Source organism: Pelecanus crispus, chromosome 7 (assembly GCF_030463565.1).
Source record: "Pelecanus crispus isolate bPelCri1 chromosome 7, bPelCri1.pri, whole genome shotgun sequence".
NCBI classification, from domain to species: Eukaryota; Metazoa; Chordata; class Aves; order Pelecaniformes; family Pelecanidae; genus Pelecanus; species Pelecanus crispus.
The window spans coordinates 33,641,010-33,667,634 of record NC_134649.1 but is presented as its reverse complement, the minus strand read 5'-3'; the positions used below and the strand labels follow the sequence as shown (position 1 = coordinate 33,667,634).

At 43.1% G+C, this 26,625-nt stretch overlaps 1 protein-coding gene across 1 annotated transcript in view; it reads left to right on the top strand.

Annotated features, from left to right (window-relative positions):
- The window catches only part of STAB1 (stabilin 1), a 68,814-nt gene that overhangs the window by 4,999 nt on the left and 37,190 nt on the right, over nucleotides 1–26,625 (top strand). The window contains 20 exon segments of the mRNA XM_075714109.1: nucleotides 2,116–2,252; nucleotides 3,745–3,860; nucleotides 5,068–5,153; nucleotides 6,250–6,319; nucleotides 7,228–7,323; nucleotides 7,778–7,894; nucleotides 8,631–8,827; nucleotides 9,036–9,169; nucleotides 10,720–10,847; nucleotides 12,216–12,307; nucleotides 13,898–14,020; nucleotides 15,498–15,644; nucleotides 17,539–17,601; nucleotides 18,567–18,680; nucleotides 19,083–19,136; nucleotides 20,561–20,641; nucleotides 20,941–21,099; nucleotides 21,973–22,035; nucleotides 22,868–22,969; nucleotides 23,949–24,035. Coding sequence (XP_075570224.1) covers nucleotides 2,116–2,252; nucleotides 3,745–3,860; nucleotides 5,068–5,153; nucleotides 6,250–6,319; nucleotides 7,228–7,323; nucleotides 7,778–7,894; nucleotides 8,631–8,827; nucleotides 9,036–9,169; nucleotides 10,720–10,847; nucleotides 12,216–12,307; nucleotides 13,898–14,020; nucleotides 15,498–15,644; nucleotides 17,539–17,601; nucleotides 18,567–18,680; nucleotides 19,083–19,136; nucleotides 20,561–20,641; nucleotides 20,941–21,099; nucleotides 21,973–22,035; nucleotides 22,868–22,969; nucleotides 23,949–24,035 — 2,166 coding nt within the window.

The following is a 26,625-nucleotide window of genomic DNA, read 5'->3' as shown; positions in this document are numbered from 1 at the left end:
ACCGTTTTGTCAGAACCGGATGCCTGGTTTCAACTGGCTCCTTTCAAAAGGCGAACTTTAATCTGGAGCCCTAATTTGTACTTGAATCAGCTGGTTGGATGGGCTTCTTCCTTACCCCATCAATGGCACTGCTGCTCTTTTGGGACAGAGTATTCTGGAGGTAGCACCTCATTTATCCATCCATATTGGCTGTCTTCTCTGTTTTGCTCCATGAAAAAGGGAAAATCTCCTCTGACTGCACTGTGTGCCAGTGGTGTGGAAATGTAAGGAACAGCAAAGCTGATCTCTGCCCTGCTGGATAAAATTAGTAAAGCTGGTGCTCACAGGACAGGGATAGGTAGATTTGGTGGATGTCAGATTGGTTTTGAGACGTTTATAATGCAAGGAAGAGAGTCCTTGATATAACAGGTTCCTTGGGGATTCTGCCACTAAAGAAAGTGGAAGTTACTGTACGGTAAGGAAAGCCCCGGATGCACAACTAGAAATTAATATCTATGTGAGGGACCACCACAGACAAAGGAATCACTTTCTTCATTTGGCAGCATTGTTGCATGGATGGCTGCAGAAGATGGATCCATGAAGATGAGAAAAAGGTCAAGAACTCCAGGCAGAGGGAACATGGGTGTGAGTCAGGAAACCATTCCAGGGAGATGTCCCTGCGGACCTGGGACTTGAGGGTTATCTCTCAGGAGGTTTTCCTGACAGGGTCTGCTGGCTGTCATCTGGGAGGGCCTTCCTGAGCTGTTGATAACTGATGGGAAGCCACAGGCTTCCTCCCTTGCCTTGATGCAAATGTATGCATTTGGGTATAAGTTCAGAGGAAGCAAAGCTGAGATTGCTGATGGGAATCCAAAACAGGGAGTTCTGGACACAGGAGAGCTGCTGCATTAACAGCATTCTTCAGGATTGGCTTAAAAAGTCCCAGATCAAGGCCGCCTCCCAAAATTCACTCTAATGTTTTTATTATTAGAAAATATAGTGCCTGTAGAGGCACAGCTGAGGTGAGCTGTGGGTTTTTGTTTTTTTTCCAGTCTGTGACCTTTTGGGGCAAACACAGCTTGTGCCTCCCAGCTTTTCTCTGCCACTGTCAGTGGCAAACATTGTTTCTTTTTAAAATGAGCAATGAGGTTTCCACGCAGTGGCTCGACTCCAGGAGATGAGGAATACGAGGAAACCCTTTTGGGGAAAAATCATGAGCTTTAATGACAAGCTGGCATATGATGATGATTATTTGCTCTGAGGCTGTACGTTTTTCATCTCCTCTGGCTGTGTTTCATTTGGAGAAGCAGAGTTGGTGGGTACAGGCGTACAGAAAAGCCCTCTGAGGAAGCCTGAATCCCTGAAGTTATTCTGGTTGGGTGGAAGGACTCATGCTGAATTTATCACCAGCCATGTGAATTATCCAAGTCTCCTACCTGACCTTCTTGCCAGTGTTTATGGGGTCCTTCTCATGTGGGGTCAAAGCATCAGGGGCCATTCAGGTGGTCAGAGAGGTGCAGAGCACCTTTCCTTTTAATCCACCCCCCTGTCCCCACACCTTCGAAGACAATTGCCATGAGAAATATTTGTGTGAGCAGCTCCTGGGCTCTGGGAAATAGTCTGAACTAATGTAATGCATTCGGTTCTTCAGACCCGTGAAACAGCAATGAAACCACCAGTGAACTGGATCGTGTCAATGGCATGGAAAACAGAAATGCTGTGTTGTATTTTAATTCAGTGTCTTCTGGCAAGCATTATTAATTTAGGGCTTGTCCTCACATACCACTATCACATGTTTGCAAAAGATCAGCTTAAGTTAACAGTGCACGGTTATGATTATTTTAGAAATGGTTAGAATTTTTGCTGTGAGACATAGGGGAAAGATAAGATAGCTGTGATCTGCCCTATTGCCTTCTAGCTGAGATCCAAGTGGAGTAGCATGCAGCAGCATGGCGTGATGGTTTAGCCTGTCTGAGTGTGTGGTGTACCTTCCAGCAGCTGCACTGGTCATTGCTCTCCCCGGTGGTATCTAAAGAATGGTGCAATGTTGATAAAAATATTAAAGGTTGGCAAGATGAGTGGCTAGGGTAACGATTTAATTTTGGGCTTATTTCCATTCTGTTTTTTCTTTTTAAGTTAAAATCCATGCGATGCAATATCAAGACGACGTTTACCTTGAATACAGCGTGTACTGCGTGTGCTGCAATGCCTAAAATGTTGTGTCCAAGAGGCTGGTTAAGGACCACCCAAGGATTAGGAGTGAGGGACTGCAGGTAAGGCCTATTTTCTAACCATGTTAAGGTTTTGGTGTAGCCCTACTATGCAAGGAGTAGTGTCTATGCCTTCAAGAGGGCACACGTGTGTTTTCTGAGCTGTAAAGATCCAAGGAGTTTTGTTTTCAGATGCATAAAAATGGATTTATGGCACCTATTATTGTTGCTTTTGTCTCCTTGCAAATCCCATGGACTTTGTGCTGGGCATGAGGTTCTATATACACAGAACATATTACATGATAATTACCTCTAACTTGCCTTAAACAGCCTGAGTTTGCTAATCCTGCTATAGCAACTTAACAGAGGTTTGTCTAGCATAGAAACCTGTTTCAGACCCAGAATCCTGTCGCGGATTATTAAGAAAATAATACAATGATCATCCCCCTTGTATATCCTCCCAGCTTGCAGCAATAATCCTCTGAACTTTTTACCTTCCTATTTTGCTTTATGACAATTGCTTGTTCATATGTTTCTTGCTCTTATTCTGTTGAGCTTGGCTCTAATAGGAAAAAGGTGAAGGGAAACTGAATTTACCAGGAAGTTTTTAAAAAATGAAACACTATAGATTATTGTTTGTGTATCTATTCAGTAGTGAATATTAACAGTTAATATATAGCTCCATTGTCTACTGTTTTCTGTGATTCACTATTCTGTCGAAATACTTTAAAAATAGCTGTAGCAGTTTTGCGGTTTATAGCAGTTTTTGCACAGGCACACACAGGAGTCAGATTGAAGCCAAAGCGGGAGTGCTATTGAGACAATTTCCAAGTTCCTTTTGGGAAGGATGTTGTGCCAAAAATAAAATGAAGCGTAAGAATAATGTGACTGTATGCAGCTTTTCTAAGTGTTGTGTGCTCTTGTGGTGGTTGTTGGACAGACCCAAGAATAGTTCTGTACTGCATACGTGCAGAACAAGAGACTGCCATCAAGGGCTTACCCTGTGTGTAGAGGTGACGGATGAAGGGTTGAAAAGAAGATGCTTCTTTTGGGGATTTAAGGGGTTTGTCCAAGGTTGCATAGAGAATCTGTGAATAAAACAGCAATCAGATCCAAATTTCCAGCATCCCAATCTGGAATCTTTAGGGTAAGACGAAAGGGACAAGTCCTACAAGAAGACTTTGTTCTTTCAAGGTTATTTAAGGACGAAGTCTAATGTTGAGTCACCCTGGAGATCCTAATTTTGTTTCTATGCTGTCTAACCCTCGAGCATCCAAGGTTTCTGTCCTGATGCTCTTGGACTGCCCAGGGTCCTGTCTTATACCCAGTCCATGGCAGATTTCTTGTAACCAATCTTTGAGGCTCAAATCAATGGACACTCTTAGTGAAGACATAACCCAAGTGCAAACTCTTGCATGCATGTATGGCGAAGCAAATGAGTGCCCTTCCTTCCATTCAGAGTTCAGTGCACTGCAGTGTGATTGCTTAGAAACCCTCCAACAAGCATGTGGTAAGTTTGTGTTGTAATCATGAATCTTGGATTGTTCTTTTTAAGATACACTGTCAAGTTAGGAGAAAATACCCTTTCCCAGCCAGGGTGCCATCACATATGTAAGAAGGAAATTGAGGAGAAAAAGTGCTGCCCAGGATTCTGGGGTACGGAGTGCTATGGTAAGTTTTTAATCTTTTTACAACACTCTCTAGCTGTTGAATAACTCAAACCAGTTTTAACAGGAGGCATTAAATATGCATTGAGGTGATTAATTTTCATTATTCCTCGAACACTCACAAAACGTCTGTTATCTGTCTGGGAGGTTCAGAATATAATGGGAAAGGAATCTCTTTGCTTCAGATACATTGAATTCTCTTACATTTAACACATAACATAACCTCCTTTGGTGGAACTTCCTTTTGTCTCTTCTTTAAAAATAAGCTTTTGGAAAGGGATGTTTTTGTTCCTCTTTAACAAAGTTTCCAGAGGAAGAGGAAGGTATTTCTTTCTGATGTCCCTCTAGTCTGCAGTGTGTGTGCCACGTGTGCTCCTGTATAGCCTGGAGTTAGTCAGCCATTCAGCCACAGAAAATACTTAGCAATTCCAACCCAAGGTGAAATAACCATCCCAAAGCTCCCACTCAGGTTTATGCCAAGTAAAGACAATTTGTTTTGTCTTGTCTCAGAAATCCAAAATCAAGACCTACTAAGCTAAACACTTCTCATATGATTGACTGATTGCTGGAATATAGAAAGACACTCTCCAGCCCTGCAGAAAATGGGAGGTCATTTGAGAGCTTGAGCCTGATTTCACACAGAAGTGGTTTGAATAAGCAATTGTCTTCATCAGAGGAATCACATGTCTTAAATTTTCAGAAATAGTCCCCAGAATTTGGAGGTACCCCACTCCAAAGATGTCTGGACCATGTTTGTCTAAGCACATTCCCAGCTCTTCATGAAGTCAGGGAAAGCTGAAAATGCTCAGTATCTTTGCAGAGCAGGCTCCTGTCTGTCCTTGAGTTTCAGAACTGCCCTCAGATGTTTGATATGACTCTTGCTGATGCTAGCAGCAGTGGCTCAACCTCAAAACATGTTTCAGTGTCTCTGCTGAAATTTAGTTAGTTATAGTCCATTGGGACTTTTCCTTAGACTTTTAATAACAGGCTTTTCTTAGATAGCAGTCAAATTGCTCCTTGGTGCCACTCCTGGCCATATTCACCAGCTCTGGGCCAGTGTTAGGTGTATTGGATAAGCAGGTGGGGACTTTGCTGGTGAAGAGGCCATTGCTTTTGCACAACTGGAGTGCCTGGGGGAAGGAGAGATAGAAAGGGGGATACAGTGCTGGTTGTTCGATCTAATCTTGTCTGGCCTGTCTCTTGCCTGCTAGAGTGTCCAGGTGGCTCTCAGAATCCCTGCAATGGCCATGGGACATGCTTGGATGGTATGGAGCAAAATGGGACCTGCATCTGCAAGGTCAGTGCATGATTTATTATGAGGGTGATGTGTTTTTGTAAGAGGGAGTTGTATAGCATCTGTGCAGATGTTTTGGATGAAGGCTGCCCTTCTGCCTGAAAGGTCATTAGCAGTTTCTTTCATTCCAGCATCAGCGTCTGTGGTTTTCCTGGAGGGTTGGTGTGGTCTGCAATAGCACTAAGACACTGTTGGTGAGGGTATGGAATTGGGAAGGAACTCTAGGGAGAACAGAAGAAAGAATTGCATTGATTCAACCCTCTGATCAGTTGAAATAATCACTGTCTGTCTGTGGTTGCAAGAAGCCCTGAGATACTTGGCTCTTAATGAGATGCACCTTTTCCAGACTTGGATGATATACTTCCCAAATGAATTGGTGCTGTACCTTGGCAGGCAGATCCTCCCTTTCTCAGGAAAAGCGGGAGAGACCAGAAAGAGAATTTAGGACAGATGTTTATTTTTTTCTTTATAGCTCCAGACTTAGTACAACAAAAGCATAAAAAATTCCTGGACATTTGAATTGTATAGAGCAGTGTTTCTAAAATTTTTGGCTTAATGGATCAGTGTCAGACTTGAAACTTTCTCTTATGAACTGTATGTTTTTACAGCATCCTTAATTAATAGCATTATGAGCTAAACAATCCTACCTCTTGGCCCCTGCTTTGAGAAAAGTTGATTTTGGATTTAACTCAAAGACACCTTGTATCAATTAAAATATATGCTGAAGGTCCCCAAACCCTGTAAAATCAATGTCAAAAGTCCCATTGGCATTAGTGAATTCCAAATTCCTTTTTCAGAGAGATACCAGTACTGGCTGGTACATTCCTGTCTGTTTGTGATCAGCACATTGTTTCCTCAGTGCCCACTAGAGTTTTGCTGGTGTTTTGCATGCCCTCTGTGTGTCAGCTTATACTGTGATCTTCTTTGCAATGGGGGCTGGTTAATACTACTACAGCACTGAACAGATCAGTTTTCTTCACTGTAGTGCTTCAGCTGTCACAGAAAATCAGAAATGGGGAGAGACTTTGAACTATGACAATGTGTGGAACAATGCAATGATACAGAAAAATAACATCTGGGACATTTTGGGGCCTTCTAGGAGCAATACAGTGGTTTTGCCTGCCAGAATTGTCGAGATGAAAATCGTTTTGGCCCAGACTGCCAGTCAGGTAAGAATGAGTAATTCAAGTGAAACCTCCACAAAAATAACTGAGAGCAAGGAAGGAGGAAGCGGAGGCTGAGTGAGGACGGGTGCTGGAGAGTAGGAGGGAATGCCGACTGGCAGTGTTCAATAGCAGGTGTCTTGGCATTTTGTCTTTGTGCCCTTCTCCACTGTCCCATTAGGCAAATGACTCTCAGACTTTCACCCAAATCAGTCCATTTTTTCAATGGGAAAAAAATCTCTCTCTCCTTTTACCAGGGCTATCCCAGTTTCCTCTCTGTTTTTGCCAGTCTGTTACCTACATCCCTGATGCAACCCACACTCACTTCCCAACTGTTTTCCAAACTCCTGTAACTGCCCCACTTGTCTCCCAGCTCCTTTCTTGTTGCCCTTCCTACAAAATTAATACACACAGTGCTGCTTCTCATGTATGGCATTTTTGGAAGCTATTTATAACCAGTGCAGTCTGGCTGCTAAATGAGCCCTTTTCGTCTAGCTTCTGGTTCCCTTGTATCCACACAGGTGAGATAGGCGTGATCTGGGTGGTTGTGCTCACACAAAAGCACCAATGCTGGGATCACAGATGTGGTAGGCTCTCATAACACTGCCTCCTCCCACATGGGCTGCAGGAGACTTAGAGGAGTGGGAAGTTAAAACATGTGCCTGAAAAGCTGGTCCAGATCTTGTGTTCAAGGCTGCTCTTACAGGGCAGTACTTTGTCTTCTTGAGACCAGGACATGCAGTTTGCCATGTGTAAGCTCTGATTGGCATGGCCTATTTTTAAAAGGAGCTACATTTGCTGTGGATTATTGGTGGGAAACCAGCCAAGTCCCCAGGCAGTTGGCCAATGTATGCCTGGAGCCCTGTGCACTGCCTTGTAGCTGAAGGTCAGGTTTGTCTGAACTTCCCTTGCAGTGTGTGACTGTGTGCACGGGGAATGCAACAGCGGTGTCACTGGGAATGGAAGCTGCACGTGCTATGGAGGCTACACTGGCCCCAGGTGTGACCAAGGTAAATACATTGGTAGCTGCAGAGGGGCTGGTAGAGCTAAACTATGATATGGGCTTGGATGCATGTGTCCCAAAAGGAGCTGGGGGGCAATGAATATCTTGGGAATGTTAGAGGGAAGATGATCTGAGCACTGGAGATGTAGACAGAGGGAAAAGCTGGGGTCTGCTCTCCTCTCTGTGACAGTGGCCAAGATCTACCATCTCTTTGTGCCTCTGTTCTTTCTCTGGAAACCAGATAGATCCTTTCTTCTCTCTAAGTCTGTGGAACCTGACTACCTAGGCTGCCAGTGATTTAGAGCTGTCTGCACTGCTTATATCCCCTGGCTTTTGTGCCAACTTGGGGGCCTCTGGAAACCACATTTGTCTTCATTTCCAGATATTTTGTAAGGTAAGTTGTATCTTCCAGCAGTGCTCTGCATGCCTAAAGGGAAACTCTCTTTGCTGTGTGATTCCAGAGCTTCCCCTTTGCAAAGGCATGACATGCAAGGCCAACAGTGAATGTGTGGTAAGGGATGGGACAGCAATGTGTGACTGCAAGCTGGGCTACAGAAAAAGTGGGAGCACTTGCCAAGGTGAGAAACTTCTCTGTGACCCTAAATGGGCCCCTGTTTGGAAAAATCTAATTTCACTGGTATCTCCAGATGAATTTGATCACTGTGAATACAATACCTGCTTTACTGCAGAGGCTTAAGGACCTGTGTTTTAGGAATCCCTTTAAGATTAAGGGCTAAGTTTTTGGCTCTCCTCTCACTTGGTCCTGAAAGCAAGAAATGAATTGGAGTTGCAGGTTCCATCCAGCAGCACTTCCTTATATGTACTGAATAACCTTGACAACAGGATATTGGTGAATCTGTACCAGTTGAAATAATAAGGTGTGTAATCGGAGGATTTCTTCACTGATTTCAAATTTAAGTTTGTGAATAGGTTTTGTTAAAAGAAAGTCAGTAACACGCATGTGTTTAGCTATCTATGTATAGCTCTATTTTCATTGGCTTTTTGCAGTTTTTGCTGACCAAACTGCAGTTTCATATATCCTCAGATATGGAAATTCAGAAGTAAATCGAAGCATCCTGTCACACACTTCTGTTACTGAAGTAACATGAAGAATGTGTCACCCAGATTCCTCAGATTAAAAAGCCCAAAACATCTGCTGTCTGAAATGATTTCATTTTCCTGGGAAATTTTAGAAGTTTAATAGTATAAATTCCTTATACTCCATTTTTCCAGGCCTTTTGCATTCTGCTGTGCTGCAGTAAGTGCTGTTTTGAAAACAGAAATTTGGTTACTTTTACCTCTCTTTAATTGCAGCTCAGGATCCTTGTGATGCTTCTCCATGCTCCCCCTTTGCTGTATGTAAGGTTCTTGGACCACGAACGTATCAATGTACCTGCAAAGAAGGATTTCAAGGAGATGGGAAGATTTGCCAGCCCATAAACCCTTGTGTTGACAGCAATGGAGGCTGCCCAGAAAACTCTACGATTTGTGTTTACAGACGTCCAGGAGAGGTAAGGGCAATAACAGCATGTCAGCTGTAAAGGTCTGAAAAATGGCCAGGTGAGAAGTTCTTCAAATGGGCTCACCATTGTGTTCATCAAATCTGCTCCCCTCACCTTAGATTTTGCAAAGGGAAACCACACAGCTCTTTTGTGGAGTAACTTGTTGGGTAAAAGATGATGAATGCAGATCTATAATCACTGTGTTGCCTTCCCTTAGGCATCTTGTGTTTGCAAGCCTGGGATGAGTAGGAGAGGTCCTTCGTCTGAGTGTTCTGTACTTCCCAACAACTGCCAGAAGTATTTTTGTGACGTGACTTCCACGTGTGAAATTAATTCCCAGGGGAATCCTAGGTAAGCCTAGTTTAAAGATTGCTATTAAAGAAGCTTATTCCGTGGCTAGAATGGAAACTGAGTTTGGATGAGCTGTATTTTGAAGAAACTGAGAGCTAACTAAGGAGAATGGGCCAGAGTCACCTTTTGAGAAGAGCCTGTTTGTAACAAGCCCATTGAAAGAGTTTTACATCAGTCATTGTAAACTTTAGCATGTGGGTCATGATATGCTGTAAATCTAGAGCAGTAGAGTCTTCTGTGATGTGGAGATGTAGCTCCCCGAGTTGGTGGTAGTAGTAGGGTATTATCAGTTAATAATCAGTCATTAAAAGGGAGATGTGTGACTCTTGTTTGCTCACATTTGCCCACATTTGATTGAGGGCTGTCTTTTGCTCCCCTCCCACTCAGGCCTGTAAGCAAGAAATTAATTAAAGCTGCAGATTGACAGGGAAGGGGGAAGTTGAGGCAAGAAACACCAGACTTTATTTAGTCCTCTGGAGCAAAACACCTAGGAGTTGATACCCCTTAGATGGGAAATATTGCCAGATCTAGGACCATTTTTGCATAATGGCCTCCCAAACACCAGGAAAGCTTCACCAAGGATTTTGTGTATTACCAAGAAAAGGTGGAACTTCTCTGAGAGACTGAAGAGGGAAAGAGCAGTCCCATCTCCTTGACTCTTCCTTCTCCATTGCTGCTAAAACTGTTAGCATCCACCTGCTCATTGTGTGCTCCAGGCCAGAGCTGAAACACAGTGACTTCCCTTTGTGAAGATGTGCTAGGAAAGTGCAGGACGCAGTGTTCAGCACAGTCCCTGCCTTAGCATATCTGTTCTCCAGCAGCTGGCACTCAGCCCTCTGAGGCTGGAGTAATGTCAAATTCCTCCCGTGCTGCATGTCTTTGCATCCCTGAAACAGAAAGAGCAGAGCCGATACTTGGACAAAACCCAAACGGGAAAAAACATGGTTATCGGCCAGTGATCTTAAGTAGTCTCTGAGTAATGACTATAAATCCGTGTGAATCAGGACAGAGATTTTCACATGTAGATAAGCTTTTCTGGAAAAGTCATTAGCCTGTCTGGGGCCCTCATTAAGCCTTAAGATGAACTGTAGCTAACTGATGTGCTTGAGCTGGCACTTCTCACTGAAGCTGAGGGGTCACATAGGAGCTGTTTGCTAGATTTTCACTTAGCCTGTGGTTTTTATGCATTACCTCAAATTTTCAGATGCTGTAATAACTGGTAGTGACTGAATATCTAGTTAGAAAGGTGTCGATAAATATATTGTGGCCATCTGTACCCTGAACTCTAGAGCAGACAATCCTTATGTTGATGGTATCTGAGAAAGCATCTTCATTCTCTTTGGGTAGGTCCAAATTTTCTTGCACTCCAGAAGTATGCATCTTTCTTCCTGTCATTTAGTTTAGGCAGAAGTTACTAAGCTCTTACCTACACCTTAAAGCTGGGATTTGTCTTTCAAGTGTAGATACTGACATCTTGTTCTACTCACATTTGTTGAATGTGTTGCAAACTGTTTTATAATGGTTTGTTATGTTTCATTCTTGTCTCTTAGCTGTGTGTGTAAAGAAGGGGAGATTGGAGATGGGAGAAGTTGCTATAAAGATCTCTTGAGTGAGATAAATCAGCATAATTCACGAGGAAGGTTTGCTAAGAAATTGAACGTCGCCAGGAAAATGTTTGGTAAATGTCTTTTGAATTTGTTTGAGTAATGGAGCAAACATGGGGACAAGAGTGTGTCAGAAAAGGCCGAAAGTCTTTCGGCATAATAAATCTATTTCACAGTGTATGACCATGGGCTGCAAAATTAAACACATCACATCTCTGAACTCATATTACCAGTTCTGGATTGTGAATTGAGGAGACTGTTGCAGAGCGCACTGTGGATGAGTATTAAGTATTTGACAGTCCTGGTAAAGGACGTACCATATCTGCAGAAGAAGAAAAATGTGCCTTGGAGGTGTGATTAAAACCCATTTGTATCCAACCACCAGTGTGCCTCCACCTGCAGCATCTATGTTGAAGGCTCAGCAATCTTTCAGCTGTTGCTGAGTTTTCTAGCAGTGATGCTTAAGGCTGGTGTGCCATGGGTCCTCTACTTAGTAGAACATCTACTAAGCCTTAAGCAGCTTCCTTGCCAGCACGTGCGAGTGGCTATTACAGAGATGAAAAGGCTTTATCTCATGCACCATGGTACTTTGAGAGAGGAATTGCTTTGCAAAGCATAGAAGACTGGTTTAGAACCTGTATACTGCAAGTGTGGGGAGTGATATCCGCAAAGGTTAGTTTTTGCCTCACTGTAATCCAAGGAAAGAATGAGAACCCTTTAGCTCATGTCAAAGCATATTTATGTTAGATACCTTCTCCAACTGATCCTCTGGACAGTCTTCTCTATCTCCACTAACTTAACAGAAGCATAGAGATAGGGGTCAAAGCTCAGTTTAGCTTTTGTGAATACCCCTCCCTGCTACATATCAGTGGTGCCAACACTTATTTTTTGCATATGTTTTCCATAATCATTTGTGCTATGGGCAACTGCATGAACATCTCTGGGTTCCTAACTCCGGTGCAGTGGGACTTAATATCTAATGACCTTTGTTGATGGGCCATTGACAATTGGGTGAAGACTGACAACTGTGGGTTCATGGCAGCTTCTTAAGAAGTATTTAGTCCCAATAAATCCTGATGACACCCAAAAATTATTTGTTTCAAGGGGAAGACAAGAGGACACTTGGCCCAAGAATAGGGTAGTAAGCATGTGGGAACAAAATGATTATGAATATTCTGCAAATTTCAGCAGTGATTCGAAGTGGACCAAAGTCACCAGCAATCCTTCAGAAATCTTGTGGGCAAGTGCTTAAAACTAATAGCAACCAAGCTGAGCTGTGATAGCAATACCAAACTCCCTCTGGTTCCTTGTAAACAAGTACTAGTTACTTGCATCAGGCTGAAAATGTGTAGATTGAATTGTGCTGTTAACAAGAGGAATAATTATTGCTAGAGTTAAACCATACGCCAAGTAACTACTTCATGTTGCCCCTGTTTTTACAGCTTCTGGTTGCTCAGTGTTGCTGACTAAATATGGGCCTTTCACAGTCTTTGTACCATCCCTTCTTCCGATTCATGATAGAATGGAATTTAACGTAAGTTTTCTTGGTTTGGGCGAATTTTTGCTGTCTTAGGATTCTTTCCTGCCTGAGTTCTGCAGCCTGTAAAAACTGATTGACACATGAGACAGGAACTTTGGAAGGCAGTATTTATAGAAGCAACCTTTTGGGAAGACTCATCATTGTCTGGTTAAGTTGCAGTCTCATAGAGAATATTACATCCCTCACATTATTTTTAAAACTTCTCTCTCTTTCTTTAATATTTACAGAATTTGTTTGGGTTTAATGTCAGGAATTGTAAGTTTTTCTGGCCATTTAAAGCTCAAACCTCCTGTGTGTGACTGTTCTCAAAACTTCTGGTGTCTTTTCATTACTTGAGGGTGGGGTTTTCAAAAGGGGCTGAGCTTTGCATCAAAGTATTGGATTTTGGGCCTGTGGTCCTAGATGTTGGTATGGTGTCAACTTCTTGAGAAGAGCATATTTTATTAATGGGGACAGCAAGGATGGCAGGGCTGGAGAAAACTGCTATGGGAGCCAGGACAAGAGTTTGAGAATTCTAGGCTTCAGCAAGTAGGTCCTGCAGGTAATTTTTTTTTTTTTTTTTAAATTAAATTGTGTTAATTTGCAGTAGTTTTTGCACAGTTAAGCCCACAACCAGGCTATCCATCATTAGGATGAGAAGGTATATAAGTCATTTTCCCAGGACAGAACTAAAAATCAGCACACATGAGCTACAAATGCAGCTCATGCAGTAGGGATTTTAATTGCATATTAGGCAAGGTGCCTGTTGTGTTTCAGGTGGCAGCTAGCTTGCATCTAGCACTTGGATATGAGAAGGTAAATGTCTTAAAAATAACCCAGACAGAGCAACCCCATTTGAACATTACATTTCCAAATGGTTTAGAAATATCATTCCTTTGCTTGATAGCAAAGCTATCTATGCAGCAGCAGTAACTCACATAGAGTTTAGGGAGCAACTGCTAACCTACAAATGCCAGGCACATTAGCTGTCTCCTGCTACCTTGTTGAGCAGAGGTTTCCACTAACACAAGGCAGGCCCTGTGCCTAGGTCATCATGGTAGCTTCTGGATTCATAGAAAATACATCAGGAAGGGCCCCTGAGTTATCTAGTCTACCTGTTCCAACAAGGATCAGTTCCACCTAAATCAGTGTTAACAGAGGATTGTCTTAAAAAACTGCCAGTGCTGGAAAGCCCAGAAAAAAAAGGAAGAAACTAAAAGTAAATTCAGCAGCTTAGTCCAGCTACATGGTCCAATATAACCAAAGATTGTGTATGGGGAGCTTCAGCAAGATTTATAATCTGGAGCATGCCAGCATAGTTTTTGAAGTGTCCAAGTCCAATAGGTTTCTGTCTAGGGGATCCCTCTAAAGTCACTTGCAGGTTACTCAGTCTCCCTGTGTTTGAATATGTACACAAACAGAAGCAAAAGATTTGCCAGAGTGCTACTCCAGTGAGACAAAATGAAGAGGGAAGCCCAGTCTGGTATGCTAGGAATTTCTCTGTGTGTTAGCCAGGAGACAGGTAATGTTACGGCTCTTTCAGTAAATGAGGTTTTTGAAAGAACATGTCATTTATCTACTTTATGTGGTCTTTATTCCCCAAAGGATACCACTGCTGAGCATTTGTGCAGAATGCACATTGTTCCAGGTCTGCATTTCGTAGAAGACATGGTCAAAGCCAAGACTATGTGGACCTTGTCAGGACATCAGCTAACATTCAGTAGCCAGGTAAAGTATATCCTGAACTGAAGTCCTGGACTGCTGCTTTCATGTAGGGCGAACTGGAGCTTGAGCATAGTTTCCTTGGTGCACTTTCTTAACCAGAAAACCTTTTTCTCTAATCAGCCTGCCTGTGATCAGAACAAGCTCCTTTGTGGAGTCCAAAGCAAGGTGGTTTAAGACCAGACCCCCAAGCAACCACTTCTCCTGCCTTGCAGACAACCATTTAGCCAGAATCTGACTTTTGAATGGTCTTTACTTGGTCTGTTTATGTATTCTGGAGAAGAGGCTTTTTCCCTACACCGTTAGCAGCTACAGTATCCATTTGGCTGACATGGAAGAGGCAGCAAAGTCTCTCTCCAGTCTGAATGCTTCTCCTTGGAGATTGTGTGCTTGGACACAGCCACATGCTGAATATTTTCTCTTCCAGTTTCCCTTTTCCCCTCTTTCTATTTTAGTTTTCTTAGTTGTCCTAGCAAAGAGTTTTTTGTCATTATGTTCTGATATGGAAGGCTTTTTTTCCCTTTTCCCTTTTTCAATTGACTCATATTTTCCAGCATTTACTGTTCTCTCTCCATCCTGCAGTTTTCCTGCATGCATGCTCACAGCTGGCCAAGGGAGAGCCGTATGTTTCCTCTCTGAGGATCCAGCCTTGGCCTTGAGGTCTAGGTTGTAACACATGCACCCTGCATGCATCAAAAGGACAAAGCACTATTTGGAGCCCGGGAATCCGTACTGAGCTTTTTGATACTCCTTTTAAATTTCTTTCCTGATTGTTTACTCAGGAGTCTTTTGATTGGGAAGTCTGCCCTCCCCTTCCTTTGTTTCAGCCAGAATGCTTAATGATGTGAACTGAAGTTCAGGGCAAGGAGGAGCAGTTCAAGAAAGGCACGTGGTGAAATGAAAAGCACGGGGAAGTTGTGCTTGCCTGAACTTGGATTATGGCTGCAGCACCAATACCTTGATGCTTAGTTTGTAGGTTACCCTTGCAATGAGCCTGACTGGTTTGGCTTTGTTATGAAGACTCCTCATTGGCATTATGAGCCAATGAAAGTTGCAATCAAAGATGTAGTTCCAGGATTGCCTCCAAATTCTCTGCACCGTGCTTCTCTCCTTGTACTTAGCAGACTGATGCAGCAGCTACTTGATGGTCAGTGCACCCTTTTGTGATCCAGAGATGGGATCAAGCATCATTCACACTCAGACAAACTTAATTCTAGAGCTGACTGTCCAAGGTTAGGTCTTCTTTCTGTAATAAGAGTTAAAAGTACCCCCAGGATCAAAATATTATCCAAACTCAAGTAGAGGTGGGATGTTTGTTTTACACCCAGACCACCCTTTATATTTACTTTTTCCAGATTCACTCTGCTTATGGCTTCATCACTTGCTGACCTGTAGGTGGAGAGCACTGAAGGGAGCAATGATTTACAGATCTATCGTGATACCACAGATATACCACAAAAATTAACCTTTTATTATTATCCAGAGGTATAGCAAATCATTTCGATATCAAGACCTGCCGGGGGAACTGTACAATGTTTTGCAACTGAACCTACCAGCAGCCAACGGCATCATGCATATTGTTAACAACCTAAGGAAAAAACCCAGCACTGACAACCTCAGAAACCCACAGGTACACAGACTTTCATATTTTTTCTCTTTTATGAAGCAGAATAAACACTTTAAAAAAATCTGTTTTCATCATTAAACTTTCAAATCAGGGAGGCTTTTTTTAAAGGGAAAAGGCTATTTACTTTGTTTTCAGCTCCTGATAAGGCCTGTTAGGCACTATTATGTCAGCATTCCATTAAAAGTAGGTAATAGCAGTGCATAAGCCAGATACAGACCTCGCAATGATGCTTTTACAGTGCTTGGATGAGTAGAGAGTTCTGCTTTCATGAGTAAGATCACTCCCTTCATAGGAAATGAGCTCTTTTTCAGTTGTATCTTACAGAATACATATCTTACAGGATACACACTGAAAAAGCATTTTTCACATAAAAATCAAATGAAGATTTTCTTTAATTGGTCTGTACTGCATTTTGAAATTATAATCAAAAAGCTGTCTTTGCATTAAAAATATGTAAAATGAGGACAAATAATCACTAGACTTTTGCATTTTGAAGTCATGTCTTGAATTTAAGACACTGGGCAGGGGTTTCAGGTTCAAGTTCTGCTAAGCACTTTTCCCTGTTAGCTGGGAGAAGCTTTGCTATAGCTACTACATTGCTATGCCTGAGTATTTTTATATTGTTTCTAGATGCAGCAAGCAGGCCCTGTTACCTCCTACCTCCTTGCAAAAAAATTACTAATAGGATGACAGAAGCTCTTGTATGTGGTAGGATTTTGGTAGTAGTTTGCACTTAGTTTACACCATTGTACTTAATCTATAAAAACAGTCAGACTGTGTAATACTATGGTTGTATTTTGTGTGTTTAAAAAGCAGCTGGAATGTTGTGTTGAGTGTTAGTAGCTCTTCAGCTGAAGTGCCCTGAGGATGGTGTATCAATTGTACAAGTTCTGGGTGGTCATATGGATTTGATTGTGCCCACCACTGACGTTTAAGTCTGCTGTCACTTAAGATGCTCTCAGTCTTATGACCTGCATGAGGATGTTTTCCAAAAAGGAGTGTCTGAGGTCCAGAGGGAAAGCTGGACCTCTGTGTTTGTGTGCTCAGGTACCTGCAGGGAAGGGTTGGCAGCTACTCTGGGATGGCAGGACAGTGGGAGTGCTCCCTGCAGAGCTTGTCTTTCTCTGGACTCCTTTGGACATTTCCTTCCCTTGTGATGTTGGCTTTGCAATGAAGGCTAGTGATCACATGAGCCATTCTTGGCATCAAATCCTTTTGTACCTGTGTCCCTTGGAAATCATGCTCTGTGCCTCTTTGTGTTCTGCGGGAAGCACTTTCTGCCAAAAAACCATGCAGATTCCTGCAAATACAGGTCAGGCAAGTCCCTTCACAAGTTATGATACTTGAAGGGACACTCCTCCTGTTACCTTTGTCTTCATGGGCAACGTGACAAAAAGGCAGGCACATTTCCTCTGTGTTTTCAGGAATATGTATATGTATTGTATTTTCTCAGCACTGGGGCTCATTTGCAGGTGGCAGACTGAGCTCTTATCCTCAAAGCACAGGGAGGCTTGAGATTACAGAGCAGCTCCACTGTCTATCAGCCCAGAACTGATTTATATATTGCTTCAAGTACTGTGTCTCTAGTTTTAATGATAGTGAGCAATTGCCTCTTCATTTAATTTAATCTGCAGATGGGAGTAGGAAAACAGAAGGGTGCTCAAGTGCATGGTACCTTGCAAAATCTGGTTTGTTGTGCATGTGCCTAAGTTACTGCAGGCTCAGTCCTTGCTAGGTCAACTGGCCAATACAGAGGGTTTGAAGACTTTGAGGATGATGGTCTCCTGTAGATCTTTACATACAAACCACAAACATAAAGTGGCCAAGGGCATTCCAGTATGTACTCAGACCTCACTTCAGCACCAGCCATTTTTTTCCTTTTTGTATCTTCTTGCAGAAAACCATTGGTGAGATCCTTGCTTCAATGGAGATTTTCAGTAGATTTGAAACTATACTGGAGGTAAGCGTGTTTGTGTCTGTCCCAGGAAGGTGTGGCATTGCTGCTGTTGCAAAGCCCGCTGTTGTTTTTGTGGGAATTTTGAGTAACATTTAAATACATCTAAGTGGTTTGGCTTTCTTTCTGGAAGCTTTATTCTGTGTCATTTCTTATTTTGTGTATTTTACATAAGCAAATGTAATGGAAAAGATCGGAGTTTTCACATCTACAGGGGATCTGGCACAAGCAGCAAGCATACATGCCTCTTTCCCATCTGCTTCCCCACCTCCCCTTCCCCTCTCCCCTGGAGAGTCTGTTCTCCAAAGCATGTTTAGTTCTTGACCACTGTCAGGACAAAGAGTGAAGGTTTCATGAATGCCCATGCCAAGCTAAATTGTAGCTACCTGGTTTTGGGGTGCAGATCTCTAAATAAAAGCAGTCCTCAGGTTATAAACTCTTGAGGCTGCTGCCCAGGATTCATTTAGTTAGTATTTTCACTAGGGACAGACTGATTTTCCTTTTACCTCCATCAGAATTATCTGGACCTGCTCTAGCATTGCTCACAACAATCTTGGCCTGTCTGTTTTCAGCTCTGTGGCTGTTAGTTGTTTACAAAATTCACTAACTACAGTTGTGATTATAAACTTGATTCTCTTTTTCTTCTCTTCAGGCAAAAAGGTACAGTTTTAGTCTCTGTGTATGTACTTGTGTGTTTAAAGCATGCAGGGAGCATTAGCCCAGTACTCCCTTGTTCATGTTAGGTGCATTCACACCAGTGTCTTCATTGTCCAAGCTATGTTTTTGTGGCATTTATGCCTCTCTTATATTACATACCTATCCTTGGTGTGCAGTTGCCTCTTGTATACATTTGCTTTTCAATAGCTCTGCCTCTAGTGGGTTGCTTAGAGTTTCCTCTCCCTTCCTGATCGACCCCACACACACACTAATTCATGCTAGATGCACGATGAAATCTTTTATTGTTTTTGCAGAACTGTGGCCTTCCTGCAATACTGGATGGGCCAGGCCCCTTTACTGTATTTGTACCCAGCAATGATGGTGTGGATAATTTGAGAGATGGAAGGCTCATTTATCTTTTCACAGAGGTGAGTACTCATAGTACTTTAAGACATCCTCTGAGCTAACTGTGTTGCACTAGGCTGTGCTGGAATGGCTTGCGGAATGTATCTGATCATTGCTGAAAGCTGTTCTTCCTGGAGATGGCTAAACCATGTCTCTGTTTCTGTAAGGCTTTGAGAGAGAGGTGAATGCTAATGGAACCTGCAATGAGAAATATGGTTAACCAGATTGTTGAAATCTGATGTTTGGCTTGCTTTCCTCACTGCGTCTTTGGGTAGGGGAAAATGAAGGAACTTAATTTGCCAAGCGAATTCACTGCTATAGTACATTGGCATTGTCAGTTGTTGGTTAAAAGAAAATGTAGTTGCCTCCTCTTACTCCTGAGCATTGAAGGAGTAACTAATTTTTATGTTCGCTTCTTTCCTTAGGGAATAAATAAGCTTCAGGAACTTGTGAAACATCATATCTACACTTCAGCAGCGGTAAGGCAGGCAGCTCTAATTCCAGATAATTGGGGTCCTTTGGGCCAGCATGTTACCAACTGTGTTGTTTGGCATAGAGCTTCGGAGTGTCGATGACTTCAACTGCTACTTCTTGGACTTCCCCTGGAGGAGCAGAGATGTGATTCAAGACCTGATGAGGCAAAATGTTTACCATGAAAGTGGCTGCCAAAAGGGACAGCTTGTGCTTTTCCATCATGAAACTGAGTTTCTTGGGAGTGATGGTGCTCCTTAGTTGGATTGCCTTTACGATGAAAATATTGTCCGGCAGAGTTTGCTGCAGGCAAATGCTCCCTTGTTATTATTTTAATCTGTTAAACTATTAATTAGGAGTGTACCTTAATTATGAACTCTCCAGCCTACAGTTTCCCTAAAACACTAATAGCAGCAACACAAAAGTTATAGCCAATCGAAGAATTGGTCCAAACTCCCTGCTCCTTTTCCTGTCTCCTTGGGCTCCACCAGTGGCTAAAGTTAGAGATGGAGAACTGGTGCAAGTGAGCTTGTGATCTGACCCAGTACTGCCAATTCTTGCACCAACATTGCTATGTACTATAATGGCAGGGTAAATGAAATCAATACAGTGCATCAACAAGACATTTTCCCTTATACAGTAAACAAGAGAAATCATATGTTTAAATTTAGACACAAAACCTGTGGAGGAAGTGAATACTCAAGAATTATGGTACAACGTCATGTCCTTCATTAAGAAATATAAATGTTATTCCTATTCTTTACTGAGAAGCAGATGTCAGTCCTTGTGATTTTCCTAATCCCAATAGATAAAATGAGCAGCCCTTTGACAAAACAGCAAAACATAGTTTTGCTTGCAATGGATAAATAACAACATGGTAACAAGCTGAGTTGCTTTTTAATAACCTGTCGGACACAAAAGTAACAATTGTCTTGGTTCTCAGAACTTCTCACTTCTCAAATCATTGAAGTTTCTCAGTACAATAGCTGCAGTTTACATTTTTTCTGCCTTTAGAGATAAGCTTATTTATTAAGTCAAAATATGTTCTCTATTATGCTTTTGGCTGAACTTTCATTGTTGATTGAATATGTCCTGGAAAATCGCCTTGTTAGTCTGACCCTACTTGCAGCTTTATTAGTAAGAGACACTATTAGTGAGACTTGATTTCAGCTGTGCTGGACTGTTACTTACACAAGGAATGAAAAGCAAGGCTGCTGCCACCAGCACCACTGGCAAACGCTTCACGCAAAGTCCTGGATTTCCCTCTGACCCATTGTTTGTGTTTAAGGTATTTCATGAAATGTAAATGTTAAAGTCAGGTCCCCTTTAGAATGCTTTTTAAGTGACAGGAATCATGGAAAGATTCTTCTGTAAGATGTACTGAAATGACCCTGCGTTTTCATGGTACTGTCTCCTTGTGTTTTTATTTCAGGTGACTGTAGAGAAACTGATAATGATGCCATACATTGTTACTATGGCTAACCAGATACTTACCATCAACATCAGTGCAGATGTGAGTGTGGATCAAAACCCTTTTGGGCAAACCCTCCTGTGCTAGGAGAAAGTCTGGATGTGGTTCTGAACATTGCGGGTGCAGCCCATCTCTGCTTCCTCCTCTGCTTAAAAAAACTAGACTTAAATGAGGTCATTGAATTAGTTTGCTTCTTATCTAACATGTGACTCCACTAAGAGGCTTGACCGTTTGTGTGGTTGCACTTGATGTTGTGTACCATGTTTCCTGCATTGGCTTTATGTAGTTGATACAGTCTAACAGGCTAAAATGCAGATGAATTATTTGTGTTTCTGCATCAGGGAAGAATTCTGATGGGTGAATCGGGGATCCCCTTGAACATGCGAGACATTGTGGCATCAAATGGTATTATTCATACCTTGGACGGCATCTTCATCCCGCCTTCAATAATTCCCATTTTGCCTCACAGATGCAATGAAGAGCAACATAAAATTGTGATGGTAAGTCGGCTCCTCCCATTCTCACACTAGTGGTTGCTGTAGACCCCACACTTGCCCGGAGGGACAAAAGCAGGCTGTGTACATTGCATTTGGGAAATGTGTTCTCTCTGAGAGGCCCCCTGATGTGAACTTAGGCGGTATGAGCACCGTCAGTGTTTCTTCTACTAGCACTTGGCACTACTTTGCTGGCAATCAGCAAATGTTCCTTGTAGGTTGTTGTTCTTTCCTTGTACCCATCCTACCTTTGATTCAGAAGTACATTTGCCTTTTCATAAGGCCTTATGTGACCTTCTTCACACCATAGTTGCTAACTCAGCTGACAAGCGCTTTGGTGTCCTGTAGTCTGGACAGCATGCAGTCATTCAGTAGCAGGAGCTACAAATGCTGCGCGATATTCTCACCTGAATAGTTTTATATACCTTATTTTAGGTGCTTGCTCCCCAGTTTGATCATTGGTAGGTTACTGAAGAAAGAAAATGAGGCTCTGAATAGGCAAGAGGAACCTGATTTGGAGAGACACAGTTAATCTCAAGTGGCCAGAGGGTCCACATAACTTGCTGATTTAGTGAGGTCTGCTGCATGAATGCCTGAAGTGTTTTCCAGCTGTGTGTCTGGTGGTTGATAGGCTCACAGGGTGGAGACAGACCCCATCTTGCAGTCAGATGCAAGTATCTGCTCAAGAAAAAAGAGTAATTTTATTTAAGTGATAAACTTACCCCATTTCAGAGTGTGGAAGCTGCCTCCTAGGAATGTTTCTAATAGATGCTGTGATGTTTTGGATATATACTGGGAGCAGTAGCTCTGTAGTGTTCTTGGCATGGGGAATGGGTTCCTTTGAGAAGGTTAAGTTTTCCCCTCTTGTTTTCTTAACAGGGCTCTTGTGTGGATTGTGAGGCCCTCAACAACAGTGTTTGCCCACCTGGCAGCAGAGAAATGGTAACTATTTGTGGTTATTTCGGTAATGTCTTCTTTGCATGATGACATACAGGCACAATGACAGACAGTTTCTAACCCAAGCCACTTTCAAATAAATAGAGAGCAGGAAAGGCAACCAGAGAGATGGTCACCACTGTTAACTGTTGGGTGTCTTCTGAGAGATCTGACTTTCAGAAGAACTTGCTGATGCGGTCCTTAGCATGAATGTCTGAAGTAGAGCTCTGCAAAAACACTAGTCACTCATTTTCCTCTCTGACTGAGGCAGGTGAAGCCAGAATCATCTTGGGGCCCAATTCTGCCTGTGTCTAGCTCCCTGACAGGTCACTGAGCATTGTTCCAAAATTATTTGCAGTCCTTTCCCCTCTCTCTCACTCTCTCTGTCTCACCTCTCTCTGTCTTTTTCCTCCCTCCCTCCCTCCATCCCTCCTTCTCTGTCGTACTCCCTCTCTGCCCCACTATCCCTCCCTCCTGCCTCCCCCTCCTTTCTTTTTCCTCCTTTCTTTTTACCCCCTATTTCTCTCCCCCTTCTTGTCTCCTCTCCCTCCCTTCCTCCCCCTCTCTCCTACGCTCTCCCCCTAGTCTCACTCTCTCCCTTATCATAGACACTATTATTAGAATGAAAGGGCAGCACCTTGGCTCAGGCTTGGGGACTGCTAGGAGCAAGAGGAAGGCCCCATGTACCTTCTTTCATGATAGGCATGCCATAATGGTATCTTGTTCACCCTGGCTCCTCTGTGAATTTCCTCAGCTCAGAGATAGACATAGTTGCTCTCTGCAGCAAAAAGAGCGGAGGGGGAGGTTACAGTGCTGATGACTTGTTTTGTTTGTACAGGAACAAACACTCTTCCCAAAAGAATGTGTCTACATCCATGATCCACAAGGCCTGAATGTCCTGAAGAAGGGGTGCGCCAGGTACTGCAATCAAACCGTCACGGTGAGTGTGATGGAAGACCAAATTCCCTTTGAAAGGAGTTCAGTGTTGCTCTTCCTCATTCATCAAGAAGAGGTCTGACTCCTTGAGGTGGGAGAGGGCTGGATGGGAGCAAAAGGAAAGCTGTCCCATGCAAAGGGCTGTCCCCAGGACCATCAGGTGAACCGGCTACCTGCTTTTTCTTTGGCAAATAGAGAGAACACAGGGTACCAACCTGCTGCAAATGTTAGAAAGCAGCTCAGTTAAACCTGAGTACAATAAATAAATAAAATAAAGCAGGCCAGTTGCTACCTGCCAAGCTGGGGGAAGCCATGAAACAAATGGTGCAGTGTTAGCTGTGGCAAGTCTTCTCTGAGAGTGCCCTGGTTTTAGCATTTCTCCCAAAAGAAGCTGAGCACAGGGAAAGTGCTGTAAGCTGTGAAGTGATTGAATCCTGTTTATGAAACATTGTCAGATGGTTTGGGAAAGTCACTCTTAGTGACTTTATGGACCTCACGTTTGTCTGCAGCTCTCACAGTGCCAACTGTATGGAATGATTCGTGGGTATCTCATTAAATACTGCTGATTGTTTGTCTTGTGATTGTTCTTTCATTGGCCAGTTGTGACAAGGCCTGCAATCCAGGACTGCTACATCCCTCCAAAGGCATGCAGTCCTCAGCAAGGATAAAGTTGGAGTGAGTGGGCCAGCACTATTAAAGAAATAAAAGCTCATAGAAAACATGGACACTATTTGTTGAAGACAGAAAGAGAGCAGAAAATAGTGATTTATTCCTGAGAAGAATAGGCTGTGAGCAGAAAGAGGGGTATTGTTGAAAAGCAATGTAAGTGCAGGAGCTCCTAGAAACACAGATGCTAAATGAGACAGTCCATTTCAGTCTAAGGCAGAGAGGAGGACCAAGATTTCAGAATTATGAGGGCCAGATGACTCCACGCAATTCTTGTTAAGACATGTCATACCTTACCAATTTTGCTTTTGTTTCAGAAACCTGGATGCTGCAAAGGTTTCTTTGGTCCGGACTGCATGCCATGCCCAGGGGGATTTTCCAGTCCATGTTATGGCCAGGGAAATGTAAGCATAAAAGATCCTGCTGTGTTGCAGTGAGCAGTTGAGAGAGGGTGGTTAGAGAGTGTAGTTGTAGATAAGTACATGTCCTGGTTTCGGCTGGGATAGAGTTGATTTTCTTCCTAGTAACTGACATAGTGCTGTGTTTTGGATTTAAGATGAGAACACTGTTGATAACACACTGATGTTTTAGTTGTTGCTGAGTACTGCTTATGCTAGTCAAGCACTTTTCAGCTTCCCATGCTCTGCCAGGTACACAAGAAACTGGGAGGGGGCACAGCCAGAATAGTTGATCCAAACTGACCAAAGGGCTATTCCATACCATGTGACATCATGCTCGGTATATAAGCTGGGGGGAGTTGGCCGGGGGGCAGCGATTGCTGCTCAGGAACTGTCTGGGTATTGGTTGGCAGGTGGTGAGCAATTGCATTGTGCATCTCTTGCTTTGTATATTATTATTATTATTATTATTATTATTATTATTATTATTATTATCACTATCATTATCATTATTATTATTATATTGTTATTATTATCATTACTATTTTACTTTATTTCAATTATTAAACTGTTCTTATCTCAACCCAGGAGTGTTTCTCACTCTTACTCCTCTGATTCTCTCCCCCATCCCACCGGGGCAGGGGGAGTGAGCGAGCGGCTGCGTGGTACTTAGTTGCTGGCTGGGCCTAAACCATGACAGTCCTTTTGGTGCCCAATGTGGGGCACGAAGGGTTTGAGATAACAACAGATTAACCAGAGTGTATTAAGGAATCTGTTAACAGTTGCCGGTCACAATATTAGTTCATCTGATCTGCACCATGCTCCTTTTTTTGCTGTACATGTTAAAGATTGGTGTTGGTTTTTGCAGTTTGCTGTGCTCTGCGGTGATTAGTGATGTTTTGCCTGGGAGATTTGTTATTAAAACACTGACCTTGAGCATTATTTGGTATCTGGGGTTTGTGCTGAAGCCATTGCTGTACTTCGGGTATCATGTCATGGAAAGAATTAGCAATTATTCCTCCTCCTCTGAGAGGTTTTTTGTGGAGGAAATACAGAATGGTACCTTCACTACCTTCTTCTATGATGTTTCCTCCTTCATTACAACAACTTTTCAGTATCTTGAACATCCTTGGGTAGTTAAGATACATCTATTGCTATTTCTTGGGATTACTGTTTTGGTTTTGATGAGGGTTAGTAAGCAATTTAAGAATATCATCCAGAGATCTGCCCCAAGGCTGGATAGTTATGAGTGGCAAGGTGTGTGGGATAGTATGGGCAAGTACCTAGGGTAGTGGGCACCTCCCGTGTTTTGGAACTTCACCCCTGAACAAGTGCAGAATCCTAAAGAACTAGTAAAGTATTTGGAAAAAGTATGTTGTCACCCTGGCAACTCCAGAGACACACAAATCATTGCAACATGCTGGGGGCTGGCCCATGCCTATCAAGCCCTGTTCAACACTGTTCAGTACCCTCTAGAGAAAGAGAAGGTCTCTGGATCTCATGACAAGACGACAGGCACTGCAGCCACTCCAACCCCCACCACAGACACTGCAGCTACTCCAACCCCTGCCACAGGCACTGCGGCCACTCCAACCCCAGTAACAGGCACCGTGGCTAAACCAGAGAACCAACCCTTTGCAGTATCAGTTGCCCCTATACAGAAGAAGAAATACACAAGAAAATCAGCTCGTTTAGTAAGGGATGAAGATGAACCAGGGCCATCACGAGAACCAGAGGAGGAAGAACCCATAAATGAGATGGTAACCACTCGATCCCTATCCCTGAGTGAGCTGCGAGATATGCAAAAAGATTTCGGTTGTCATCCAGGCGAGCACATCATCACCTGGCTGCTCCGATGCTGGGATAACGGGGCCAGTAGCCTGGATTTAGAGGGTAAGGAAGCCAAGCAGCTGGGATCCCTTTCTAGGGAAGGGGGCATTGACAAAACAATTGGAAAAGGGGCACGAACCCTCAGCCTCTGGAGGCGGCTTCTGTCAAGCGTGAAGAAAAGGTATCCCTTCAAGGAAGACGTTATATATCGCCCAGGCAAAGGCACCACTACAGAGAAAGGTATCCAGTACCTGAGGGAATTAGGCGTGCTGGAGGTGATTTATAGTGACCTGAATGATGAGCAGTTACCCAAAGATGCAGATGAAGTCAGGTGCACATGACCCATGTGGCGGAAGGTGGTACAGAGTGCACCAGCATTGTATGCTAACTCGTTGGCAATACTGACCTGGAAAGATGACGAGGCACCAACAGTGGATGAAGTGGCTAGACGACTCCAGGAATACAAAGAAAGTATCTCTTCCTCCCTACGGGCCTGTGTCTCAGCTGTAGAGAAACTGTCCCAGAAGGTCCAGCAACTTGAACAGGATATATAGAATCATAGAATCATTTAGGTTGGAAAAGACCTTTAAGATCATCCAGTCCAACCATTAACCTACACTACCAAGTCCACACTAAACCAATCAAGGGTAGACTAGACTAAACCATGTCCCCAAGTGCCACATCTACCCGTTTTTTGAAAACTTCCAGGGATGGTGACTCCACCACCTCTCTGGGCAGCCTGTTCCAATTCTTGACCAACCTTTCC